Below are 25164 nucleotides of genomic sequence, written 5' to 3'. Positions count from 1 at the left end.
TGATTTACTCTTATTTGTTAATTTAATTATCCTATATGTCTTTATATATTTACTGAATGTCAAATAAATATTATAACACTAAAGTGTAAGATATATTGAAAGTCTAGCTAAAAATAATTCTTAAAATTATGAGAGACAAATTCTAGTTTCAAATTATCAATATATACTTATTTTGTTCAAAGATATGACACGTACCGAAACAATTTAACCTTGTTAACACTTCCATATATCTTTTTGTTTTGATTTGGATTTTACATACACGTGTTGAATACGGCCGGTTGACCATGTCACCGTAACCTTTCATTCTAGATCGTTTAATAATGTCGCGTTCTGACGTAAATGAATTATTTTGGAGAATAAGAAAAGTCAAATGTAGGCACGACTAATCAGTTGAACGAAACCATGGAATATGGATTGCACAAAACCGCCATTTTCACCGCTTTCATTTGATGGATGATGGTGACTTCGCCCTTTTTCAGCTCACCTATATCTTATGAATGGGCATAACAACAATAATGAGCATTTTGTAGTATACTTATTATAATATTGTTCTTCGCAAGTTTAAGAATACGCATCATAAGATGTTTTTTGAATGAAGGGGGTGATATTTGCCACTACAAGAAAAATGACATATGCCTACGGAGGTTTTTGCCTACATACATAAATTAGTGTAAGTAAAAGTCAAAAAATACGTATACCTACAGTTGTTTGTCATAGGTAAAATTCAAAAATATGTACTTATTATTATTTGGTGTAGGTAAAAGTCAAAATAACTTCTACTTACAAATGCTTAGTGTTGGTAAAATTTCAAAAAATTTATACCTACAATTACTTGATGTTGGTAAAATCCTATGAAACTTGTACCTACAGTCCATTGGTGTCACTACAAGAAAAATAATCTATGCTTACAAACGCTCTTTTCCTATAGACATGAATTAGTATAGGTAAATCTCAAAAATACTTTTACCTACAACTGACTAATGTAGGTAAAACTCAACCATTTGTACCAATTATTATTTGATGTAGACAAAAGCACGGTATAGGCAAAAAAAATCGTGAAAGACATTTAAATGATGTGGCAATATTAGTATTTGTTTGATTTAAAAAATAGAAAGAGAGAAGCTTTTAAAAAAATGAAGATAAAAATAAAATAGTGAGAAAATATATAGATTTCTAAATTATTTAATACGAAATATTCAAAATATAAAATAAAAGTTTCTTGCCCGTACAACAATTCTATTTATAATAATTCTATTTAATTCAAATTAGATTACATTTAATAAAAGATACACACCATTTAAACAAAAACAAAAATTTAAAAGAAAATTATCTTATACCTACAAACACCTTTACCTACACACATAAATTAGTGTAGGTAAAATTTAAAAATACTTTATTACCTACCATTATTCAATGTAGTTAAATTTAAAGACTTATACTTACAGTTTTTAGTATAAGGTAAAACCTTATAAAAAAAACTTATACCTATAAAATATTGTGGGGGATTGTGGAGGCTTGAAAATTATCCCAAAAAAATTATCCTGAATCTAATCTAATGCTAATTAAAAGTTGTGCACCATGGTCTATGCTGACATCTGTTTTAAAGTAAATTAACAATATTATAATTTTAAAATATTTTAGTGAAATTTATATTTATATATTTGACTAAGGATTAATGTTCAGGCTAAAAAAAGGATTAATTTTCAAGATCTATTTTTTAATTAAACAAATTAAGAAAAACTAGGGGACAAATGCCACCACTCATAGGCTTGAAGGCGCAAGTCCAAACTTCAAGGCACCTTCACTCTCTTCAACCCGAACCGCTTCCAAACCTCCGAAATCCACTCTCAAATTCCTCTGTAGCTACGGCGGCAAAATTCTCCTTCGTTACCCCGATGGCAAGCTCCGTTACCTCGGCGGCCATACCTGCGTCCTCGCCGTCGATCGCTCCATTCCATTCTCCGGTCAGTTCTCTCTCTCGCACACTCACTCGCTCACTAACTGAATTTTCAATTTCTCGTAGTTTAACCGACGATCTCGTTTGTGTTTTGTGTTTTTCGTTTTATAATCATAAACCCTAATCGCGTGTGTGTCGTTCACTACAGAGCTATTGCTGAAGCTAGAGGAGCTCTGCGGTGCCTCTGTGAGGCACCTCCGCTGCCAATTACCTTCTGAAGACCTCGACGCTCTTGTCTCCATCACCTCCGACGAGGATCTCACAAAACCTCATCGAGGAATACGATCGCGTTTCATTGCCGAAATTGTATAAAGTTGTATATTGATTATAGTTCGTGATTATTGACTTATTGCAGATACATTTCAAGTATCTGATTTCTCGTACTTGTTTATGGTTTAATGGCTTGATGTATTCTTAATTTGGTTTCATGTGTTAGCAGACTACAGACATGATGCAGCCAGGGCTGAGAATGCTTTGACTCTTCTTTATGGCAATGAGCCAATCGGCATGCAAAGAGACTGGAATGAAGAGCTGCAGTCTTGTAGAGAATTTCCTCGTACATCTCCTCAGGAGGTGCCTTTATTTTCTCTCATTCGTATAAATGGATTTGGAACTAGGCCTGTTCTTTAGTTTGGTTGGTCAGCAATAACTTATTATTATTGATTATCTTTGTTTCTTGTGTGATTTATTTATTGTTGTAGGATTTTGCGGGATAGGGCACTTTATAAAGTGACATCAGACTTTGTTGATGCAGCTATTAATGGTGCTATTGGAGTGATCAGTGGTTGCATTCCTCCGATAAACCTGACTGACCCTGAATGCTTTCACATGTTAGTGTCTTTTAAACCTGAAACTTTTTTCTTGAAATTCTAAATAGTTATTCCTGCATTTTACTAGTATATTATTTTAAAATGTTGAAAAGTAATGTCTAGAGGAAGTGGCATGTCTAGAGGAACTGGCATGTCTAGAGGAACTGAATACAATCATTCATTGGCCCAGAAATATTACTAGTGAAAAGCATGTTCATATACTTTGTTGGTATCTTTGATATTGCCTCTTTACCCACGAGTTTTCCTTTGTACTTGGAATGCCTTTTCGCTCATTGCTGTAATTTATGTGATAGGTATGTGCACAACAATATATTCTTTAGTTTTGCTATTGATGCTGACCTTGAGAAGCTGTCAAAGAAACTTGTGGATGCTAATTCAAAATCTTGGAGCTCCAGCTCTTTGCAAAGTTCTTCTGATAAAGATTCCATTCCAGTTCATGGAGAAAGTCAGGTTCCTAATGGGGGTAAAGATGATGGTTCAAGTTCTGAAGATCTTAATAGCACAGAAATTACTCAAGATGTTTCTCCAGAAGCTCAGCTGGCTGAGAATGAGCAAGCCACATATGCTTCTGCAAACAATGATTTGAAGGGCACAAAGGCTTACCAAGAAGCTGATGTTCCTGGACTTTATAATCTTACCAAGAAGCTGATGTTCCTGGCACAAAGGTTTCTTTTACTCTATTTTATATTTTTGTTGTTTTCGAAAACCTTTTAGATTCCTCCTACGAAGTTTAGAGCAAGTCAAAGACTGTCTTTATGCACCTGCCACAATACCTATCACCTTTCACATTAAATTGAATTGGATTATGTGTTGGCTTCCTTCGTTGCATACTTGTCCCAACATTCTTAATGTGAACCTTAGAATACTTCTAAAAGTTATTGGCAAAAAAGTAAACAAAAAAATGATAAATTTTAAAGGATTTTATAAAGACAAGTAATAAGGGTTTGGAGAGATAAATCTTAGTATAATACTATAATTAAGATGTTTAAATATGTTTATTTTGTGTAGAAAATAAGGACATAAAATTTTCAAGTAACAAAAATTGTCGACAAAACTAAATTTACTGAATTTGAGAAATATGTGAACTTAATTATCTTGAAAAAAATTGAAAGAGAACAACCATGAAATCAAAGTATAATCATGTCTATTACTATTATTTAGCGAACTTTAAAATGTTTCATTTTAACGTAAAATATTATTATATGGTGAGAAAAAAGAATTAGGACATTCTGAAATGTGTTAAGTTGGTTTTAAAACATGGCAAGTCTTTTAAATTTCTTATTTCTATTAGCTTATAGGATGAACATATGTTGTATATTATTTTTCTTCAGTTATTTTCTTTATTATTATATGAACTGATTTTATATTCATTTCAGTACATAAATATATTTTCAATATCTTTTATAAGTGCTCCTTTTATAAGTGCTCCTTTTTATATTCACAAGTTGTTAGAGGACTAATGTATTCTTTTACTTCAATTTGATTATAATATTTTTTTATTAATTTCTATTTTTCTCTGTTTTTTAACTCTAGAGTACGTACGGATTTTATGCATTAATTCTTCAGTGTAAACTTATTAAAAGACTTTCAATGAAAAATAAGTATCCATATATATTAAGATTGTGTGATTTCTATGATATTAATTAATTAGGTAAAAGGAAAATGGGTGTAGATATTTTCAACTCTTAAAAAGCTTCACGAATCTCACAGCTATTGGTGCAACAGTTTTCGCATATTGAGGTAGAGAACAACTTCAAGAAGGTTCATTTGCTACTCCAAATGCATTTGTACCTGCTTGGAAAAATTCTGGAGACCCAAGAAGGAAGGTTATTAACGGACATTGCTTCTTCTTTTGATATGTAGGATTCTGAGAGTGCCTGAATTTGGGATTCTGAGCTTAAATTGATGGAAATATATATCGAGAGAGATACATTGTTTATATATCAGTCATCAGTGGCCAATTTGGCAACTGACTAGCTAACTTGAGCAAACAAACAAAAGTAACTAATAACTTTATTTCTCTAACTGCTAGTTCAATTCTTAATACATTCTGCTATTGTTAACTCTTGTCATATCAAATGTTCTGCCTTTTTTTGTGTGTTTAAATTGTTTGTAATTTTGCGTAAACCAACATGACAACATGGTGGTCCAAATGGAATATTTTGAGTTGTTGACTGAAAGTTCATACATAAAGGTTAAGATTTGCCTATAAAGTAGCATTTGGCTTGCAGAATTGCAGATAAAATAGAATTGCTCAAAGTATTCCATTGGTGGAACAAAATTGTACTTATTTTCTAACCTCATTTTCAATTCTTTTGTATTTTTAAAAATGAACTAACATAGCAGAACTTGTGTTCTTTTTCATTCTAGCCTGTTTACCAAACATTATGTAAGTTTCTTTTGGTAAGGAGGATAGAAACTTAGTCTATTTGAAATTAAACTCAGACACACGATATATATAAATAACTATTTGAAATTAAAGGTACCATTGATTGGGCTATTTCACTATTTGTGTAGTATATATGCCTTTGGTTAAGTGAAGGCTCTGCCAAAACTCTCCTCAGCCATCTCCAGGATCTTATTTAACAGGAAGATGATGGACTTTTCTCGTGTCTTTTATTTCCTTTTGGTGGTAAAATAATATGATAGTTAATAAATTAAGCTTTTACCTTTTATCCCATCTTACAACAATTTGTTTTATTCCATGACTCTGTCTTACCATTGAGTTTATATGCAGGTTCTTTGGCCAGAATGTGGTTGGCAGCCAGTGTCTCTGACAGATATGATTACCTCTTCTGCAGTTAAAAAAGTGTATAGAAAAGCAAATTTATGTATTCACCCAGATAAAGTTCAACAGAAAGGTGCTACTCTTGAACAGAAATACACAGCGGAGAAGGTTTTTGACATTCTTAAGGTACCTTATTAATAGTCATGTAGAAATAATATACTACTTTACATAAAAGTATAAACCCATTTTTATCCCTTTGGTTAATTGTCACGATTATATTTTACTTTTACCAGATATAAGTCTACTTAATTTTATTGAGCTACTGCTAGCTGGATTTGCTTTAATCACACCATTAAGCTGAACATATATATCTTCCCTTTTACTTCTCTATAGAATTCAAGTGCCGGATAATAGATATTTATTTTGGAAAATTCCCACGCCCAACAAGAAATGCTGAAAACATTAACATATCCATAATTTTTTAATACATCTCCAACCAAATTTGTTGACACTAATTATTTATAGAATTTAATTAGAATGTATAGAGTATAGACATCATCATTGTCATCCAATAAAAAATTATTGTTAACTTTGTAATAATTACTTTAAGTCATTTCAATGTGATCTTTAATTGCTTGACAGTGTAAATGGTTTTATACTATATGAAGGTTAAACTACTACACTTATATTTATTCTTCTGACCTTAAAAACAGGAAGCTTACACCAAGTTCAATGCGGAAGAGCTTTCTTAGATCCCACTGCTAATGTCTTTGCAAAATCAATAGATCTATTAGCACTTGCACGGTTTCGGCATCGGCCTGTTTGCTTGCCTAGCTGGTGCCTCATATATTTGTTTTTGTGTCGTTGAAGATAACTGCATAAATGTTTCGTGGCATCGTTTGGCAGCAGATTCTTTTTCCCTATAACGTTGAACGCTCTACGGTGAGTTACTGAGTTATAACATATCTTTGTAAGTAATTATGTTGATTGATTCAGGTCAATGTACAAATTTTAAATGTTCATGATTCCCTAAGGTCAGACAAGGGTTTATCTTATTAGATATGTACAATTGCACGCATAATATATTTTGTGGGAATGAGTGGTAATTTTATAATACTGATCATTTCTGTTTAATTTGTTTTTCTCATAAGTGCTTACTTTTTCCTTGCATTGAAAGATATGCACTGGCAACTGATATATAATATATTCATTTCAATATTTAACCTTATCAGCTTATCTTGTACCAAGGGTGATATACTTTGTTCACTTGCTTGAAAAATACTATTGTCTGTCATTCCTGATCAGTGTTTCTAAGTTGATTTCTCTTTCAGATAGTGATGAGCATCTTGAAAGGAAGATTCTAGATCCTGAGCGCTTGAGCAGGGTGGAATCAATTTTCGGCAATCTTTCAGAAACCATTAAAATATATGGTCCTTGGTCTTCTGCATGGGTAGGAGAAGCTGGAGGGGCATACAACAGTGGTGGCAATCATGTTTCTAACAGATTTCTAAACAGCTTTTGGTGGGTAAAATTGGTTGTCCATTCCTTCCATCAGTTTTTGTTCTTTTTTAATTTCTAAAGGATGGGTTATGATGTTTTTTTTCCTTGAAGATTACTTGAAAATTTCTAGTGATTATTACATCATGTTTGAACATATCTAATCCTAGGTTATGGCCTTGTTTCTAAACAGTGCAGTTTTGTGGCATCGGTTAATGGGAAAGAAGGTTCTTACGGTCTCCAGTGATGTTCATATTAAAGACTTTTACCTACAGTTAGGAAATGTAAGTAGAAGTTAATGACTTTTACCTACAATTGAAAATGATAGATACATATTAAAAACTTTTTACCTACAGTTAGGAAATGTAAGTAGAAGTTAATGACTTTTACCTACACATTATACATAGTAGGTAAAACCTATAGTGACAGACAATTAGCCGTCACTATACCCCCCCCTCAAAGTTGACAGAGAAAACGTCCGTAGGACAAAGTCTATCATACATTTACTTACGGATTTTTTATTTATAGTGACAGTTTTTATGCGTAGGTATATGTCATTTTTCTTGTAGTGTGCTAGTAGTAGTAGTTATGAGAGATTCTCACAATTACGTATAGAAATGATATACCGGGATTTTGCATGTGTAGACTTATAATGAGTTATCGGATCGATTTATTCTAGTGGCTTGAGTTACTTTGAACTACATATATGATAGTCTAGAACAAATATGTTTTGTCAATAAATATTTATTTTTTATATAATTAAAATTTATAATAAATAAATATTTTTAAATATATAAATTTTATTTTAATTTATAATAGATGGTTTATAAGGTTTTTAAATTTTTGACAAGTTTTTAAAAGGAAATTATTGAAATTCATTTTCCAAATTGATATAAAATATTATAGTTCACAGAGATACATGGTTAAGAAGGGCATACATACAAATATAGATAAACAAGGATAATTTTATATGGTTGAGAAAGTTTTTTTTTTTTTTTTCCAATTGCGTGAAATTCACATCTAAAGAATAAGAGATAAAATATTGTAATGTCTAATTGATAGGGTGAGAAATATAAAAATCTCACTCTTTAATTTAAAATATGGGAGTACATTTTTAATGAACAAACTTTTTTGGTGAGAGGATGGATTGAGTATAGTCAAAATGCACAGCGGAATACAATCAGGGAGGTATCTCCTAATAATAAATCTCGATGAATAAAGTCAACGAAAATAAAAAATTCTAAAAGAATGTCTCTCTATATTTACTATACTTAGCAAGAAAAATTGCTACTTGATTAGCTTCTCTTAATGTGTCACACCATTAGACCTAACTATCTTCTGAGCATATTTGTCTAAAGTGATTAATCGGAGAAGCAATAACTTGACTATGATGACATGCACCCTTCATTAAGAAACTTTATATAAGAGAATGAATCAAATTTAATTTGGATAAATCTAAACTCACAGTCCGAGATTTTCAATGCCTAACTGCCAAAAATTTTGTCTGCATGGTTGAACAACAACCCAAATGGATGGAAAACGTCATAAGAATCTTTCTTTATTGGTCACGCAAAACTCCAACACCTGCAACATTCCCATAGTGTTTTTCTACTAAATCATGATAATTGAATTTTACCCGATTTATATAGGCGGGGGCTTCCACAAAAAAAAAAATCTCATTACTTCCATGAAATGGTTAGGATATATCCACGAAATCAAACTATTTGGACTATGAGTTTACGAACACCCCTAATCAAACGATTGCCACTTGGACAGTTAGAATTTCCACACTTGGTCTTTCAAATGAACTGTTTATGTTAATCATGACTGCAACCAACAAGAGAGTAGACCCAAGCGTAGCACCAAGAGGCCGGCCTACCTCGAGGATTATGCTTAGTTCCTGTCCAGCAGAAGCAACAACGCGTTCCACCACTCCATTATCCTAGCTGTTAGTAACAGAATATAATTCTGTTATACCAAAATATCAACCATCCTGTTATATGTTCCCTACTAATAGCGCACGTAGTGTATCTAGCCTAGGGTAGCAGAAGTTTCTAGGCATGTAATTCAGCTATAAATAGCCATCAACGCAATGAAATATACACAGAGAACAGTCAACTTACCTTTATTTTGCTCTTCTTCTCCTTTCCCTTGCCCATTCTCAAGCCCGATGACCTAACAGTTTACTAATTATCTGAGATTGCAATTAGGATCGGTGGACGTATATTGGATCTTTATCCTGATGACAACTTAGTCTGGATGAACAAGCTGATATATAACGAAATTCTATTTGTGAATACAAACATGTAAAAATAAATGGAAAATAGTCGCCAACTTTTTTTTTTTTTGCTACAAATAGTAGCCAACTTTTGGTATAGATACCGTGGAAAGTGTTAGAATCCATTAATCGTACGCCTAGATATGATTTGAATTTAAATTATAATTAATTCAAATTCTTATATATATATATATATATATATATATATATATATATATATATATATATTTTATTTGTGATTCTATTTTAATATTTTGTCTTCAATAATCATGGAAAGATGATAAAGAGAATCATGTATTTATTTATTGGGGACTGCCTATCCTTGGTAAGCCCTTTTGCTCGTTGTCTTTCTTCTATCATTCTTATTCTTTTTTCAGTTTCTGGTGGACCATTCAACTCGTTACCTTTCTTCCGGTGAACTGTTTCTGTTTTTCAGCAACTTTTTTCAGTAAGTGTTCTTATCCGATGAACCATATTTCGTTGTGCAGAAGCTGTCACTGCTAGTACCATCAGACTCGTCTCTTCATCGCCAGTCAAACCCATCTTTCTCCGACGCCATTGAAGCTGTCACGTGCCACCACCTTCTCTAGCCATCTTTTTTAATCTTTTCACGTTTTGTCAGATCTACTTCTCTCTGGTGCAATCTAGGTGCACCCACTACCACCATGATGCTTGTCTTCCTCCGATTCCATTTTTGCTATTCTTTTTTCTCTATCCCCCTGTTGAGTCTCCACCATTGGTTCTGAAGCTTTCAACTCTTGGTTTTAAGAAAGTCGAAACTTGCTTTGAACCTTCTGAGGTTGATGTGTTTTCCAGCTCTCTCCTTTTCAAGCAATATTTCCCAACTTCGTCAACATCCCTGAGTTGTCCTTCAAATGTTTTTTTGTGGAACTCCATTTCTGTTATTTTTTTTTATTAATGGGAATAAATTTTCTTATAACAAGTTGATTGCTTAGTAAGCTTCAACTTGAAGGGGAGTGTTGAAAATTAGAATTAATATTTTGATTCTAGTATTAATTACAATTTATAGGGATATTATCTTTGATTTAGTGGAAACAAAATATCCTCTATTTAAGTATAATTAATGTAATTATTCTGATACCATTTTTTTAACATGATATCAGAGCCAACTCTAAATACTTTTCTTTTTTAGGAATTGGAGATTAGCTTCTTAGTATGAAAATGGAGGATAGGTCAAATAAATCAGATTTTGTTCCACATATGCAAGACTTGTTTCCAATCCTTACACTTGAGCGTCTTGATGGTACAAATTATACTGAATGGGCCCTAAATGCAGAGAACAAGATAAGAGGTTATAAGCGTTGAGGTTACACTCAATCCTTTGGGATTGATTACCAAGAAACATTTGCACCAATTGCAAGGGATTAGACTCAATCCTTTGGGGTTGATTACCAAGAAACCTTTGCACCAGTTGCAAAGCTCAATATAGTGAAAGTGTTATTATCATTAGCAGCAAATCAAGATTGGTCACTTCTTCAATGGAGATTTAAAGGCCATTAATAATTCTCTTAACAAGTTGGAAATGTGTAACATTCATGCACCTTAGTAATTCTCTTAACAAGTTGGGAATGTGTGACATTGATGCACCAACTTGAGAGGGGGTATTAGAATCCATTAATCATAGAAATTAGATATGATTTGAATTTAAATTGTAATTAATCCAAATCCTTATATATTTTCTCTTTTTTTATTTGTGATTCTGCTTTGATATTTTGTCCTCAATAATCATAAAAAGATGGTAGAGAGAATCATACTGTTTTATATCAATGAAAATTATCAAATTCCATTTTCTTAACAAAAAGGATTTAACTAGCACGGGTCAAGCTCTGCGGAGTATTTATTACATCGACCTAACCTTTGTGCTTTCAGATTTGAACAATGCATAAGAATTGGACTTGTATAGGAATGAACTTGAAGTTAGTTTTTGAATGCGTGATGTTTACTTTTGTGAATTTGTTCAGTGAATACAATTTGGTGCAACAATGACCATGCTTGAATCATTTTGAATATCTAGAAAACCTTTCTCTCTTATATAATTAACTTTGACAAATGTCTTTGACTTGCTTCTGCCTTACACGTAACACGTGGTAATTCACAATTTCACATCAAATATATACGCAGAAGCTACTGCTTCTTTCTGCTTCAGCCTTTCGCGCTTCTACTCCTTGATAATGCCTAACCAAACACGCTGTAAGTTGTTTGAAGTCTTATGCATGAATGTTAGTTAAGTCACCATGTGACGGCAAACGAATGGTGCCCAATACTTTTGATAGGAACCTTATGAGTATTGAATTAGCTTTTGCTTCGGAAAATCAATGCTGATATATAGTGGAAGAATTGTATTTTTGAACAGTATAGAACGATCGACAAAATCTAGAATAGCAACAACATTGTTTTCTTACGACTTTTCTAATATCAGGAGCTTCTGAGTTAATTTAACGGCTAGTGGCTCAGTTCATGGTTATGACTATCTTATTTATACACTCAAACTTCTCCATCCTACATATTGAAAGCTATTTTTTAGAGATGTTATTTCTTCCTTGAAGGACGGTATAAAGATAAAACAAATTAAAGCTTTGAGTCTATGAAAAAAAAAATTATTCTTGTTAGTTTTTATAAAGCAAAAGAATCTCATATTTTTGACCAAAAATACACAAATGTTGACAAAAAATAACTACGTAATTATCTCATTTAAAGTAAAATATTTTTCTTAAAAATTACTTTAAGTCTCACCTATTGTTAAGTTGATTATGCTTAGGGATGTTGTTTCTATTTCTAGTTTTATTTTATGACATGATAAACCTTAAAAAAAATGTGTGGTGTGCTCTACTATCCCACGTATGGATATATCCAAGTGTTGTTTATATTTTTTATTTTGAATTTTGATTACATGCAATTGAAATGTTAAACCAATAATAAATGTTAATCCAATAATAAAGTTAGAGTGTGTTATAACTTACAAGAAATATGTTGTTAGCACTCTATTATTAGTGTTATACAAAAATGTTTTTTTATGAAATTAATTTAAATTTATCACAGTTTCAATTCTTATATATTTGATAAAATGACAAATTTTATATGATTGTGTACTGTATAATTAATTATATAATAGGTAGAATTAACTGTATTTGATCTATTAGAGGAGATTGGCTCTCCATAAAGTTGTAAACTAAAGATTGAATATCTCCTGAAAAATAATTTATATTTAGGGTCTAATAATGTTTTGAATATGATTATCTTAAAAACATATACACGTGAAAATATGAAAAGTTATAAATTTAAAATTGAAAATTATTTGTATCACATATATAATTGCATAAATTTAATTTATAAAGTAAAGGAGATTGTAATTCGTCGAGTTTATCTTTTTTGTTATTTTTCATTGTTTTGTTTAGATATTGTAAAAGAAAGCTTCCCCTTCTCCAATTTCATATGCTAACACAGTAACGTGCATATGTTAGCAGGGTGTAATTAATTACACACTGCTTCCGTACTGCTAAACCAGAACAAAAGATGATTAATGGTAGATGTTTTTTATTATCGATAAATATTAATTTATTAATTTTTGTTAAAAATATAGCTCAGAAGATTAATATCCAATTCAAATATGGTTCTATATTGTGTTCCAAATTGATGCATGACATTTTTTTTCCTTCTTTCCACATGACCTCATTTATGACCATTTAACTACGTTAGTAAATGGTCAGCAGGTTGCAGTTAATAGTCACTACCTACTATTTAACTAAAGTAGATCCTTGCAAGTCAATGAATTGATTCCTCATGCTAGCCTTGAATTTGTGAATTTTAAATAGAAATTGAACTATATATTGCACATCAATACCAAAATAGAGAGAAAAAAAATCAAAGAGAGGTATATAAATCTTGGGAAATCTATAACATAAAAGGAAGAGGTACAAATCTGGCATGCCCAGTAATCTTAGAATATAATGTAAAAATTAAAATCACATCAATTTTGAGGGGCCATCCCCCATGTCATCCTTCTCCTGGGCCAGATTACATTGTGTTTATTGACACATATTCAAGATTCACTTGGTTTTATTTATTTATTACACAAGTCATGAGCCTTTACTTACTGCCTTTTTTGCAATTTAACACCATGTTTGAACTCCAATTGGTGCCAAGTTAAAGCACTTCAAACTGATAATGCTACAGAATATCTCTCCTTAGGTCTTATCTCACTTCCAATGGCATAATTCATAGGCTATCTTGCTGATATGCTCACCAAAAAAATGGATATGCTAAAAGGAAACATAGGCACGTAACAGAAAGTCTTTCCCTTCTAGCCAATGCTCACTTGCCTTTAAAAAATTGATAGAGCTAAAGCATTTGATTCAGCAACCTTCATAATCAATCAACTTCTATATATACTTGTAGCATCTTAAATTTCCGCTTGAAGTTTTGTTTCACCAAAAAACTTGACTTTTCCAGTCTCAAATGCTTTGGCTGTACTTGTTACCCTTACACAGTTACACACCTCCCACAAGCTAGAATTTAGATGACAAAAATGTACTTTCCTTGGTTTATAGCTTGCATTCCTTGTTACCCTTACAGAGTTACACACAACTCCCACAAGCTAGAATTTAAATCACAAAAATGTACATTCCTTGGTTTATAGCTTACAGGACAAAGGTTTCCTCTGCCTGACACCAAATGGTAAATTACTCAATTTCTAGGAATATCACGTTTGATGAATCTTCCTTTCCCTTTCAACATAAAAGTCCTTTGCCACAAAAGGATCATTATGTGAGTTCTCTCATCTAGTTTGGACCAAGCCTGAAAAGTTATTTATTTCTCACACCAAAGCAAAAGTTAATCAGTTGAAAAACTAAATTGAAAGGTGTAAAGAATCAAGTATCAACATCAGAATTTCTGCTATGGATCAAGAAAATCTTGGATTCCCTAACTGTAATCAGTTTCTCCTTTTACGGTTGCATAACAAATTTGTGGCGTATTGCAGGTTTATCGAAAAATTATAAATTGTCACATTGCTTGGGACTGCTATCATAGTAGGTTCATCAATAATCTTCCCTTTGTTGATCAAAGCAACCAACCTAGTTCTCAGCAGCAACTGGCAAGCCTCGATTCAACCAATCTGCAAGCCTTTTAATGGCTACTCCATCAACAGTTGTTGATCTTGCTTGGTAACCCAATTCTATGGCTTCTCCAATCATGTGACTTCAGAATTAGTTAACCTTCACACAAAGTTTCAGTACAATAGTGAAGAATTTGTTCTATTTGTTAACAGCTCTGGTATTCTTGTCAAACATGTTGGCACTTCAAAAATTCTAACCCTAATCTTCATTCCCTTTAGTGTTGAATAATCTCTACATGTTCCTGGTCTGTGTAAAAATCTATTAAGCATTTACCATTTCTGTAAAAATTGATGTCTAGCTTTATGCTTACCATTCCCCTTCTCAAATGTTAAGCTACCTAAGAGATCCTTTTGCAACACAAGCTTTTAGAGATGGATTTTATGTATTTGACAACCTTTTGTCTATCTCTCCGTGTTTTGTCACACACCAAGTTTGTAAATGTGTTTGTTACTATTCTTCTTTTATTTCGTTGCATTCAAGATTGATTCGTGCATAAAAATGATTGTAAATTATGTAACAATGTGAACTCTGATTAGTTGATTTACATTTTTAAGTAAAATGTCTTTTGTTTGTGAATCACGTTGTCATGGCAAATCTCTCCAATTGACTTTTCAAACAGTAACACCATTGATGCTAACATGGCATTGCCTGTGAACAGAAACAAAGAGTTGAACACTAAGAGAGAAACTTAATGAAAAGAGGACTTTCACTTTGGGGATTGTAGTCCCGTTCGATAATTGTTTGAAAACATTTGATTTAAAAATCAAAAGACAAAAAAAATTATTATCTTGTATTTATTTTTAAACAATTTATTTACAACAAATTTTTAATATGAATGAGTTTAGGTTTATTCTTACTATTTCAAAAAATAATACATCTAATTTATTTTCTTTGGTTTCTTAAAATTATAAAAAATGTTAAAATACAATCAATTGAATTTTCTATTTTTATATATTTTTAAAACATATATATATATATATATATATATATATATATATATATATATATATATATATATATATTCTCCAAATAAATTTACCAAACAAATTATTTTACTTTTTTTCATCTCTAAAATTTCATTCTTAATTTAATTCTAAAAAATTTCTTTTTTTCAAATTCAAAAACAAGAAAATACAAAAACTCTAAATCAATCAGTGTGTAATAACATACGTAAAACTAAAAAATAACATCAAATCAAATTAAGTAAATAAAGTAAAGGCTAGCTACTCTTAGTAACTTCTGTTTTTTTATGTACTCTCAGTTACAGACACGGCATTTATACATCAATTGAGTGTTGTTGGAAAATAAAACTGAATAATAAAAGCCTCTAACAAACTAACGATAATTGGACGAACAATTACTAACCTAGTTCCATTCCATGTAACGTACTAAGAAAGAAAAGGTACAAATTTGGTATGCCTAGTGTTACAAGTAAAATATGTAGCCATATAGTAAAAAAGAGGAAAGTAACAAAAGTTACAAAATAATAAAATGTGAAAATTAAAAATCACCATACTGATAATAACACAGCAGAAGAGAAGAGCTTAACTGAACTGGAGAAAGAGGGGTAACTGGTGCGGAATTTACTGTACTTTTGGCCTATTTTACTCTTCCAACGAATCTAATACACCGACGTGTCAGTCGGTGACAGCTTCTTGTTTTGGAACACGAGAGAAAAAAAAAGTTCATTTTTTCTTCTTTCTTTGGCATCAGTCGGTTATCATTTGGTCAATTACTCCTAATGTTTAGGAAATACATAAATTATTCTAGATATTTCCGAAATTCGTAAATAGTAAAATGGAAACTTTGCTAACTTAAAAAAAAACAAAAAAATAGAAATAGGAACCAAATAAATTTAATTTGGCTTTGTTTCCTACCATCTGTATATAATCTTCCTCTAAATGGAACAAAACCCTAAGGGTTCTTGTAAGAATCAATCGCCGCCGGATTAATCTCTCTATCTTACTATTTTTCTTTTTGATCTCAGTGCACCATTTCTCACTCACTGTTTCTTCTTCATTCCTGTTCTTTCCGACCTTAATTTTATTCTGGTGTATATATTATTCTGTGGGTAGGAATTTCTTGTCTATAATTATGGCAACCAATTCTAGGGAACTTAGAGTGAATTTTACAATCTTGTTTTTTGTTTGATTCTTTGGCTGATTTTTGTTTCAGCTTCAGAAGTGCCTTCGGTGCAGTTTTTACGAGGAAAGCTTTTTTTTTTTTTTTTTTTGCAGTAACTGCTAGTTAGAATTTGTGAAGTTGCTAATTTGGGGTGTGGCGGTTTACGCTCTGGGATGGGAAAAGTTTGAGTCTTTGGGTTGTTTTCTGGGTTAGGGTTTGATTTCTGGTGGTGGGTAGTGATCAGTTTTTGCTATATGTGGTTGATGATTGGTGGGTGGTGATCAAATTGAGATTTTGCAAAATGTTGTCTGAATTGGGAAGAAGACCTATGCTTGGGAGTAACGAGGGTTCTTTTGGTGATGAATTGGAGAAGGAGATCGGGATGTTGCTTCGTGAGCAACGCAGACAAGAGGCTGATGATCGTGAACGAGAGCTTAATATTTATAGGAGTGGATCAGCGCCTCCAACTGTGGAGGGTTCTTTGAGTGCTGTTGGAGGGTTGTTTGGTGGTGCTGCTGGTGCTCCTGCCACTGGTGCTCCTGTCGCCTTTTCGGAATTTCAAGGGACTAAGGATGTGAATGGGATTACTTCTGAGGAAGAGCTTAGGTCTGATCCAGCGTATCTTTCATACTACTACTCCAATGTGAATTTGAACCCTAGGCTGCCACCTCCTTTGCTGTCAAAGGAGGATTGGAGGTTTCAACAAAGACTTAAAGGTGGAGCTTCAGCTCTGGGTGGAATTGGAGATAGGAGGAAAGTGAACAGAACTGATGATAATGGTGGAAGATTGCTTTTTCCTACCCCGCCAGGTTTTAACATGAGGAAACAAGAGAGTGAGGTAGATAATGAAAAAACAAGAGGTTCGGCCGAGTGGGGTGGTGATGGACTGATTGGTTTGCCTGGACTAGGGCTAAGCAAACAGAAGAGTTTTGCCGAAATTTTTCAGGTTGCTTGCTTCTTCTGCCATTGATTGGCTAATTGACTCAATGCTGCAACTGTTTATATTTTTCCTGGATTGTGTGTTATAGCATTTTGTATTTTCATTTCATCTGCGATATATGACTAATTGATGCATATGTTGTGAGGTTGTGTATGATCTTTGGTTGTTTTATTTTATGCTAAAAGTATTGATTTTTATGTTCGGATGTGTGGTATTGTTCCTAAGTTTTGATTAATGATTGTAATTCATCTTGAGGGAGGTTTTGATTATGCTAAATGATGGCATGCATCTGTGCCTTGACTTTTGGCTTCTTCTTCGTTATTTATGGTGCTTATTGTGATGGAAGATGGCAGCATAGCATTTTGTGAATTCATCAGAATTTTTTATTATTCTGACAATCCTTTATTTCTTTATGATTGTCCTGTAGAAGCTATCCTTCTAGTTTCATATTGGCTCTAAATATTTGTACTGATTGTTTAGCTACATCTAGTTGATTTGTTGCATTCACCATAAAATCTTTCAGGCACATTATAGCATTTCAAACCACATTTTGTTTAGTTTTGTAATATACTAATATTAGAGTATACATACAGTACATTTGTATACTATATTCATAATGTAGTGCATACATAGTGTATCCTTTACTGTATTCTGTAGTACTATCTTGTCAACTGTAGCATGTGTCAGTCTGGACTTTTGGGTTGAGATACTCCCCATTCTCCAGTTAATTAATCACTGGATAACATCATAGTCATTAAAATATTTAATTTATCCTATAAAATATTATAAATATAGCATTTTAATAGAAGAGACGGTTACATTTTTCACTGTATCTGCTGCAGTGAATTTTTCCACTGCAAAGGATTCATGGCCATCAGTCTGTGATTTCAGCTAACATATTATGTAACTACTTTCTGTTTCCGTTATAGATGAATTATTACAGAATCTGTTCAACCGAAGTAATTCAGTTACAACAGTCTCTTCTACACAGCTCACTATATATTTGAAGTTGTAGTCAGAATACAGTGTGCCTTTCATTTTATATCTTAAAAAAACAGAATTTGCATTTTGCAGAAGCACTTCTTCGCTAAATTTTCTCTAAGCGTCCCTTCTTTTCTCTTACTTACAGTTTTGGTTCATGGTTTGTCAAAGAAATTCATTCCAGGAGTTCATGCTTCTACACCAGTTACATTTTCTCACTCAATTTCCATCAAACATGAACACGTGTAGATTGAATTGGCTTTACACTCAGTAGTTTTGAAGAATTTTATATACCTCAGTCTTGAAGCGGAGTAAATGTTGATTTTGATATATCTCTGAATATATGGTATATCCAGATTATTATTTGTTTGCCTTTGCATTTTAAAAGTTTTCTTGTAGCAACATATATTTTTCTTGCCACTATTAATTCTTAACATTTCTGTACTGAATTTTGCATATATTTGCTTTGATATTTTTTCTTAGGTTTATTTATTTTCCTATCATTTTCCTTCTGCCCATCATTTACAACGAGCAATTGTGCAGGATGATTTGGGGCATAATACCTCTATTGCACGCCTTCCTTCTCGTCCATCCAGTCGTAATGCATTTGATGAAAATGATATCAGTAGTTCTGCTGATGCAGAGTTGGCTCATGTACACCGTGAGTCCACACCCGCTGATGTGCTCAGGTCAGGATCATCTGCGGCCCAAAATGTTGGCCCACCAGCTTCATATTCCTATGCTGCTGCAGTTGGATCTTCCTTGTCGAGAAGCACTACTCCTGATCCACAACTTGTTGCTAGGGCTCCCAGTCCCTGCATCACGCCAATTGGTGGTGGCAGAGCCATTGCTTCTGACAAGAGAGCTATTGCCAGTCAAGATGCATTTAATGGTGTTTCATCTGGCATTAATGAGTCAGCGGATCTTGTGGCTGCATTGTCAGTAATGAACTTGTCAGCTGATGATGTGCTTGATGGTGAAAACCATTTGCCATCACAGGTTGAATCAGATGTTGATAATCACCAGAGATATCTTTTTGGTAGGCAAGGTGGTCAAGAACATGGGAAGCAACATGCCTATTTAAAGAAATCTGAATCAGCACACCTGCAAAATTCAAGAGCAAGCAGCAGGAGTGGGTCAGATCTCAACAATCCATCCTTGGATAGGCAGGTTGAGCTACAAAAGTCTACTGTTCCTTCCAATAACTCATATTTCAAAGGATCACCTACCTCCCATTTTAGTAGAGGAGGAAGTATGCCACCCCAGTACCAGCCTTTAGATAGTACAAATTCCTCATTTGGTAACTATGGTCTGAGTGGCTATGCTGGAAATCCAGCATTGGCATCCTTGATGACTAACCAACTTGGCACTGGTAATCTGCCACCCTTGTTTGAAAATGTTGCTGCAGCATCAGCAATGGCATCCCCTGGAATGGACTTGAGAATTCTTGGAGGTGGTTTGGCTTCTGGAGCTGCTGCTCCATCTGATGTGCATAATCTTGGTAGGATGGGAAATCAAATTCCAGGCAGTGCTCTTCAGGCTCCTTTTGTCGATCCAATGTATCTTCAGTACCTGAGGACGTCTGAGTTTGCTGCGGCACAACTTGCTGCTCTCAATGACCCCTCTGTGGACAGGAACTACTTAGGCAATTCATACATGAATTTACTTGAGCTTCAGAAAGCTTATCTTGGGTCTATCCTCTCGCCTCAAAAATCCCAATACAATGTACCGCTGGGTGGTAAATCAGGCAGCTCCACTCCTCATGGTTATTATGGAAATCCTGCATATGGTGTCGGGATGTCTTACCCAGGAAGTCCAATGGCAAACTCTGTTGTATCCACTTCCCCAGTTGGATCTGCAAGTCCTGTTAGGCACAATGAACTGAATATGCGTTTTGCTTCTGGAATGAGGAATTTGGCCGGGGTCATGGGACCTTGGCATGCAGATACTGGGAACATTGATGAAAGTTTTGCTTCTTCTCTGTTGGAAGAGTTTAAAACCAATAAAACAAAGTGTTTTGAGCTCTCTGAAATTGCGGGTCATGTTGTTGAATTCAGGTATATTTTTTGCTATTGGTCATTTTATGCTGTCACCCTGAAGAATTAAATTTGATTATTTTATTATCATTGGTAGTGCGGATCAATATGGGAGTCGATTTATTCAACAAAAGCTTGAAACAGCTACTACAGAAGAAAAAAACATGGTTTATCAGGAAATCATGCCACATTCCCTTGCTTTGATGACTGATGTCTTTGGTAATTATGTGGTTCAAAAGGTAATTATTACTCTTTCAATTTATTATTTTCTTTCATGAATCTTGCATCAGCAATAGTTGGTAATGCCGTAATGGTATATTGCAGTTTTTTGAGCATGGACTTGCATCCCAGAGAAGAGAATTAGCCAACAAACTTCTTGGTCATGTTCTGACACTTAGCCTTCAAATGTATGGTTGCCGTGTCATCCAGAAGGTATGGACAATATATGGTTGCATTAGTTGATATGTATATGTTTGACTCTATAATTTTCTGATTTCTTATCATTTTTCTTTTGTTCTTTGAATTATGTATCCCACTTTAGGCCATTGAAGTTGTTGATCTGGATCAGAAGATAGAGATGGTTCAAGAGCTTGATGGTAATGTCATGCGCTGTGTACGCGATCAGAATGGTAATCATGTCATTCAGAAGTGTATTGAATGTGTCCCTGAAGATGCTATCCACTTTATTGTCTCAACATTTTTTGATCAAGTTGTGACCCTATCAACACATCCGTATGGTTGCCGGGTGATACAGGTAATTTCCCTTCACTGCTTATGTTACACTTATCATGTATAACTAAGATTGTTTGTCATATAAGAATACCTTCTACATGACAGAGAGTGCTGGAACATTGCAAAGACCCTACAACACAGCAGAAAGTTATGGATGAAATTTTAGGTGCAGTTAGCATGTTAGCTCAGGATCAGTATGGCAACTACGTTGTTCAGGTTTACAATTTTTTCTGACTAGATTGTTTGGGCTTCTTTCTTTATTCCCATTGTAGTGGAACTGTTGAAGCATGTTTTTATTATTCTCACGTTTGTTTGGTTTACTTGAGCATGATTTTCTGGATGTGCACTCTTGGCTCCAAGCCTTCTATCAAGCTTTTCTTTAGAAATAGTTTTGATAATCGTGCACCCACAATTCTGGATGTGCACCCACAATTCTCAAGTTACAATGTGTTTTGAAATTACTCTCCTTTATATTGAAGCCTTTTTTACTGCAAATCTGTTAATTGACTATACAATATGAATGTCTTTTCCTTTGGCTGGCTTCTAATCTTTACATAGTGTTGTCCTTATCAATAAATGATATCATGATACCTTTCAACTAGAAACTTAATTTTCTTGTTTATGATTTTCAACCGAATTTATTGCGGATGTCTTTGCAACACATGTAATGCTTGCTACTATTTATAATTATTTTTAAAAATGTGTTATTATAGCTTCCCGGACTATTTGCTTTATGCTTTTAACATGCCATCCTAGGTTGGTTCTCTCACGTGTGATACAGGCTTCTGGACCCTACTCACTACTTCCTTAATATTCCTTTACCCCCTAAATGTTATACTGTTTGCTATACATGTGGGTTGATCTCTTGCTTTTGGTTTCTTCTCTCCTTGATAACAGCATGTGCTGGAACATGGGAAGCCTCATGAGCGTTCTTGTATAATAAAGGAATTAGCAGGCAAGATAGTTCAAATGAGTCAACAGAAGTTTGCCTCCAATGTTGTAGAGAAATGTTTGACCTTTGGAGGTCCTTCTGAGCGCCAATTACTAGTGAGTGAGATGCTTGGGACCACCGATGAAAATGAGCCTCTTCAGGTTTGTTAAACTTTCTCTTCCTAATATATGCCTTTCCCTTTCTTTATTGGAGCAAATTAGAATACCATCATAAATGATCAGTAATGGTCTTCTTCATGATTTCCAATGCAATTGCATGAACTCAACTTACAAAATCTGTAGGACTTCTTTTATCCCTCTTTACATGATTGAACAGAAAAAGTTTGGCATATCCTGTCTTGAATTTAGTTTAATAGAATTGTTATTTGTCAGTGTGGCGAATGCTTTAGTTAACTCCCAGAACCACAACCTGTAAAATAGATCTTGGCTTGTCACAAAATGATAAATCAGATTCCTTTTATATGCAGGCGATGATGAAAGATCAATTTGCAAATTACGTTGTACAAAAGGTGCTGGAAACTTGTGATGATCAACAACGTGAGCTGATTCTTTCCCGAATTAAGGTTCATTTGAATGCATTGAAAAAGTACACCTATGGAAAACACATCGTCACGCGTGTAGAAAAACTTGTTGCTGCTGGAGGTACTTACTCCTTCTATATATCATCTCTTCATTTGCATTCTCACACGATCTTATATTTCAGCATCCGTGCATGTGCACAACACGACATACACACTTGAAGACCAAGCCATTCTCCTGCTTCTAATATGCACATGTAATTTGTTGCAGAAAGGAGAATAGCTGCTCAGGCTCCTCCTCAACCTGCTTAGGTGGCTTAGAAAAATAATCTTGTACAGCTAACTGAGGCTAGTGTGAGCTTCTTTCTTTGTCTCCCAGATCAAGAGGTTATGTTTGCCTATCTCTCAAGATGGGTTGTAGCCAATTGGAAATAAAGTTGTCGGTTGTATTGCAGAACTGTACATTTTGTAGCTTTTAAGTTTATACAAAGAGTTTAAGCTAAGCGAGATGAGGCTCTCATCAGTTGTTTTAATGCACCTGATGCCCCCTGCTGCAGAGGAGATAAAGTACTATACAAGCCTTTTTATGGTGTAAAGATTATAAAATGGTGAGGTAGTCTATAAGTTGACGACATGACTGTACAAAATGATGATGTTCTTGTTTAGACGAGGCCAGTTTTTTCTTCTTTTCTTTTAATCATCTATGGTTATTGACTTTGTTTCCCCTTTCAAGAGTATAATTTTTCTTGCAAGTTTACTTTTCTTTTTCTTCTGTTATATCGATAATAACTTTTCATTATTAAACATGTTTTTAAATCACATCTAAAAAGGGAGAAGCACCACACGCGTAAAGTTTATCTAAATATATTTTTATTACAAAGTTATTTTAAATTATTTTACTAATATCATAAATTAAATTTTTTCAAGCATAAAAAATTAAATTTTTATTTTATTTTTTATGGTAGAGTCCACATATATGATTCATGGAGCCAATTCTAGTATAATGTTTTTATCATAGTCTTTGCTCTAAAGATGCAAGTATTGTTTACACTTGTCCTTTAATGGGATCTATGTATCGGAAAGCCTCTCTGAATTGAATACCATAATAACGATCATCTATATCCTTGAGAAGTTATTATATCAAGTATTTGAATTGAGTCTTGATCCTAGCAGTTTGCAATAATATGGCTTAAAAATATTGAAAATATATATAATGTTCTTAAAGATATAGGGATTCTCTGAATTAAGAGGCCTCACCTTCGAGCACACTCATACAAGTGTTACAACTAAATGTTCTACCTATAATAACAGCACCACGATCATCTCTAATACATAGTATAAAGCCTGTGCAAATTGTGTCTTGAAAAAAAAAAAAAACAGCATCCACATTGCATTTGTAGGAGTCAGCCTGAGGAGGAGTCCAACAAACAATGTCATTCACATCAGGATCAGTATCAATGTTAAAAAGAATCTCATTAGCCCGAGATCAATTCTGAAAATATGAATCAGCCAAATGCAAAGCTGAAATATCTAAATAAACTTTATTATGCCATGTTCTATCATTTCTTCTCCTCCAAACACTCCAAAAAAAAAACATGGCGACCCATTGATGAGACCATGCACAACCCTACTCTCTTGGACACTAACCCTAATTCTGATGCTCCTTTTTTAATGGTGAGTCTTGGCAACAAGGCTCGCTAGGGACAATGACTCTCCTCAGCTGAAACTGCTGGGGTTTGGGCTACCCGAGTGTAGTTGCTATCCTACGGGATATTGTCCAGTCATATCACGTTGATGTGATCTTTTTGTGTTAAACACTTGTTCATACTAGACGTACGGAAGAAATAAAATCTCATCTTCGCTATGATTCTTGCTTTTCAGTTGATGTTAATGACAGAAGTGGTGGCTTGGCACTTCTCAGGAGAAAGCCTTTTAATTTCCATATTCTTAACTTCTCTTCCAATTTCATTAATGTCTAGGTTCTTCATCCTGACCACCCACCCTGGAGATTAACTGGTTTCTACACCTAATCTGATAGAAATAAAAGAAGAGAGTCCTAAAGTCTTTTTCATTCTCTGGCAGCAGATACTACCCTTCCTTGTTGTATCTTTGGTGATTTCAATGATTTACTGCTTGATGCAGTTCGAAACACATTTTTTTCATAGACTTGTCAGATTCAAAAATACTTGGTTATTGGAGCCTGATCTTAATGATGTTGTTCGAACAATATGGGACAAAGCACTCTTAGGAGATTGCTTATCCAAAATAAATTGTACTGCCGAAATGAATGCTTGGGGTAGACGCAATTTCACGGATCAAATCGAAGCTTGCCGTAGAGACCTTGATCAAATACATCAAGGCCATATTGTTGATGATACTAATCAATATCAAGAACTCTAACAAGCTCGGTCTTTTGATTGCCCAAGAAGATTCCTATTGGAGACAACGAGCTAAAAT

The 25164-nt window shown here is 33.7% G+C and overlaps 2 protein-coding genes across 6 annotated transcripts; both read left to right on the top strand.

Moving 5' to 3' along the window:
• Positions 1–1744: 1744 nt before the first annotated feature.
• On the top strand, positions 1745–7650 carry LOC100792153 (clustered mitochondria protein). 3 transcript variants are annotated; one of them, XM_041006724.1, is made up of 9 exons: positions 1745–1964; positions 2106–2263; positions 2397–2530; positions 2659–2787; positions 3081–3452; positions 5525–5701; positions 6229–6457; positions 6847–7036; positions 7211–7650. In XM_041006724.1, exons 3-6 carry the CDS (start codon positions 2445–2447, stop codon positions 5562–5564), a joined length of 627 nt encoding a protein of 208 aa, XP_040862658.1. In that variant the 5' UTR covers positions 1745–1964; positions 2106–2263; positions 2397–2444; the 3' UTR covers positions 5565–5701; positions 6229–6457; positions 6847–7036; positions 7211–7650. The 3 variants fall into 3 exon arrangements, with proteins under 3 accessions (XP_040862658.1, XP_006590980.1, XP_014619522.1); XM_006590917.3 differs by having other exon boundaries at positions 7206–7650; XM_014764036.3 differs by having other exon boundaries at positions 2106–2270; positions 7206–7650.
• Positions 7651–16235: 8585 nt separating this feature from the next.
• On the top strand, positions 16236–23439 carry LOC100803806 (pumilio homolog 2). Of its 3 annotated transcripts, none has more exons than XM_006590912.3 (10): positions 16236–16496; positions 16663–17495; positions 19014–20527; positions 20604–20745; positions 20831–20938; positions 21048–21260; positions 21344–21454; positions 22136–22330; positions 22657–22831; positions 22979–23439. In XM_006590912.3, exons 2-10 carry the CDS (start codon positions 16851–16853, stop codon positions 23017–23019), a joined length of 3144 nt encoding a protein of 1047 aa, XP_006590975.1. In that variant the 5' UTR covers positions 16236–16496; positions 16663–16850; the 3' UTR covers positions 23020–23439. The 3 variants fall into 3 exon arrangements, with proteins under 3 accessions (XP_006590975.1, XP_006590974.1, XP_025980190.1); XM_006590911.3 differs by having other exon boundaries at positions 16601–17495; XM_026124405.2 differs by lacking the exon at positions 16236–16496 and adding an exon at positions 18619–18816 and having other exon boundaries at positions 17359–17495.
• Positions 23440–25164: the final 1725 nt, after the last annotated feature.

The sequence above is a fragment of the Glycine max genome, chromosome 11 (genome assembly GCF_000004515.6).
Source record: "Glycine max cultivar Williams 82 chromosome 11, Glycine_max_v4.0, whole genome shotgun sequence".
NCBI classification, from domain to species: Eukaryota; Viridiplantae; Streptophyta; class Magnoliopsida; order Fabales; family Fabaceae; genus Glycine; species Glycine max.
This window is presented reverse-complemented; position numbering and strand designations above follow the sequence as displayed.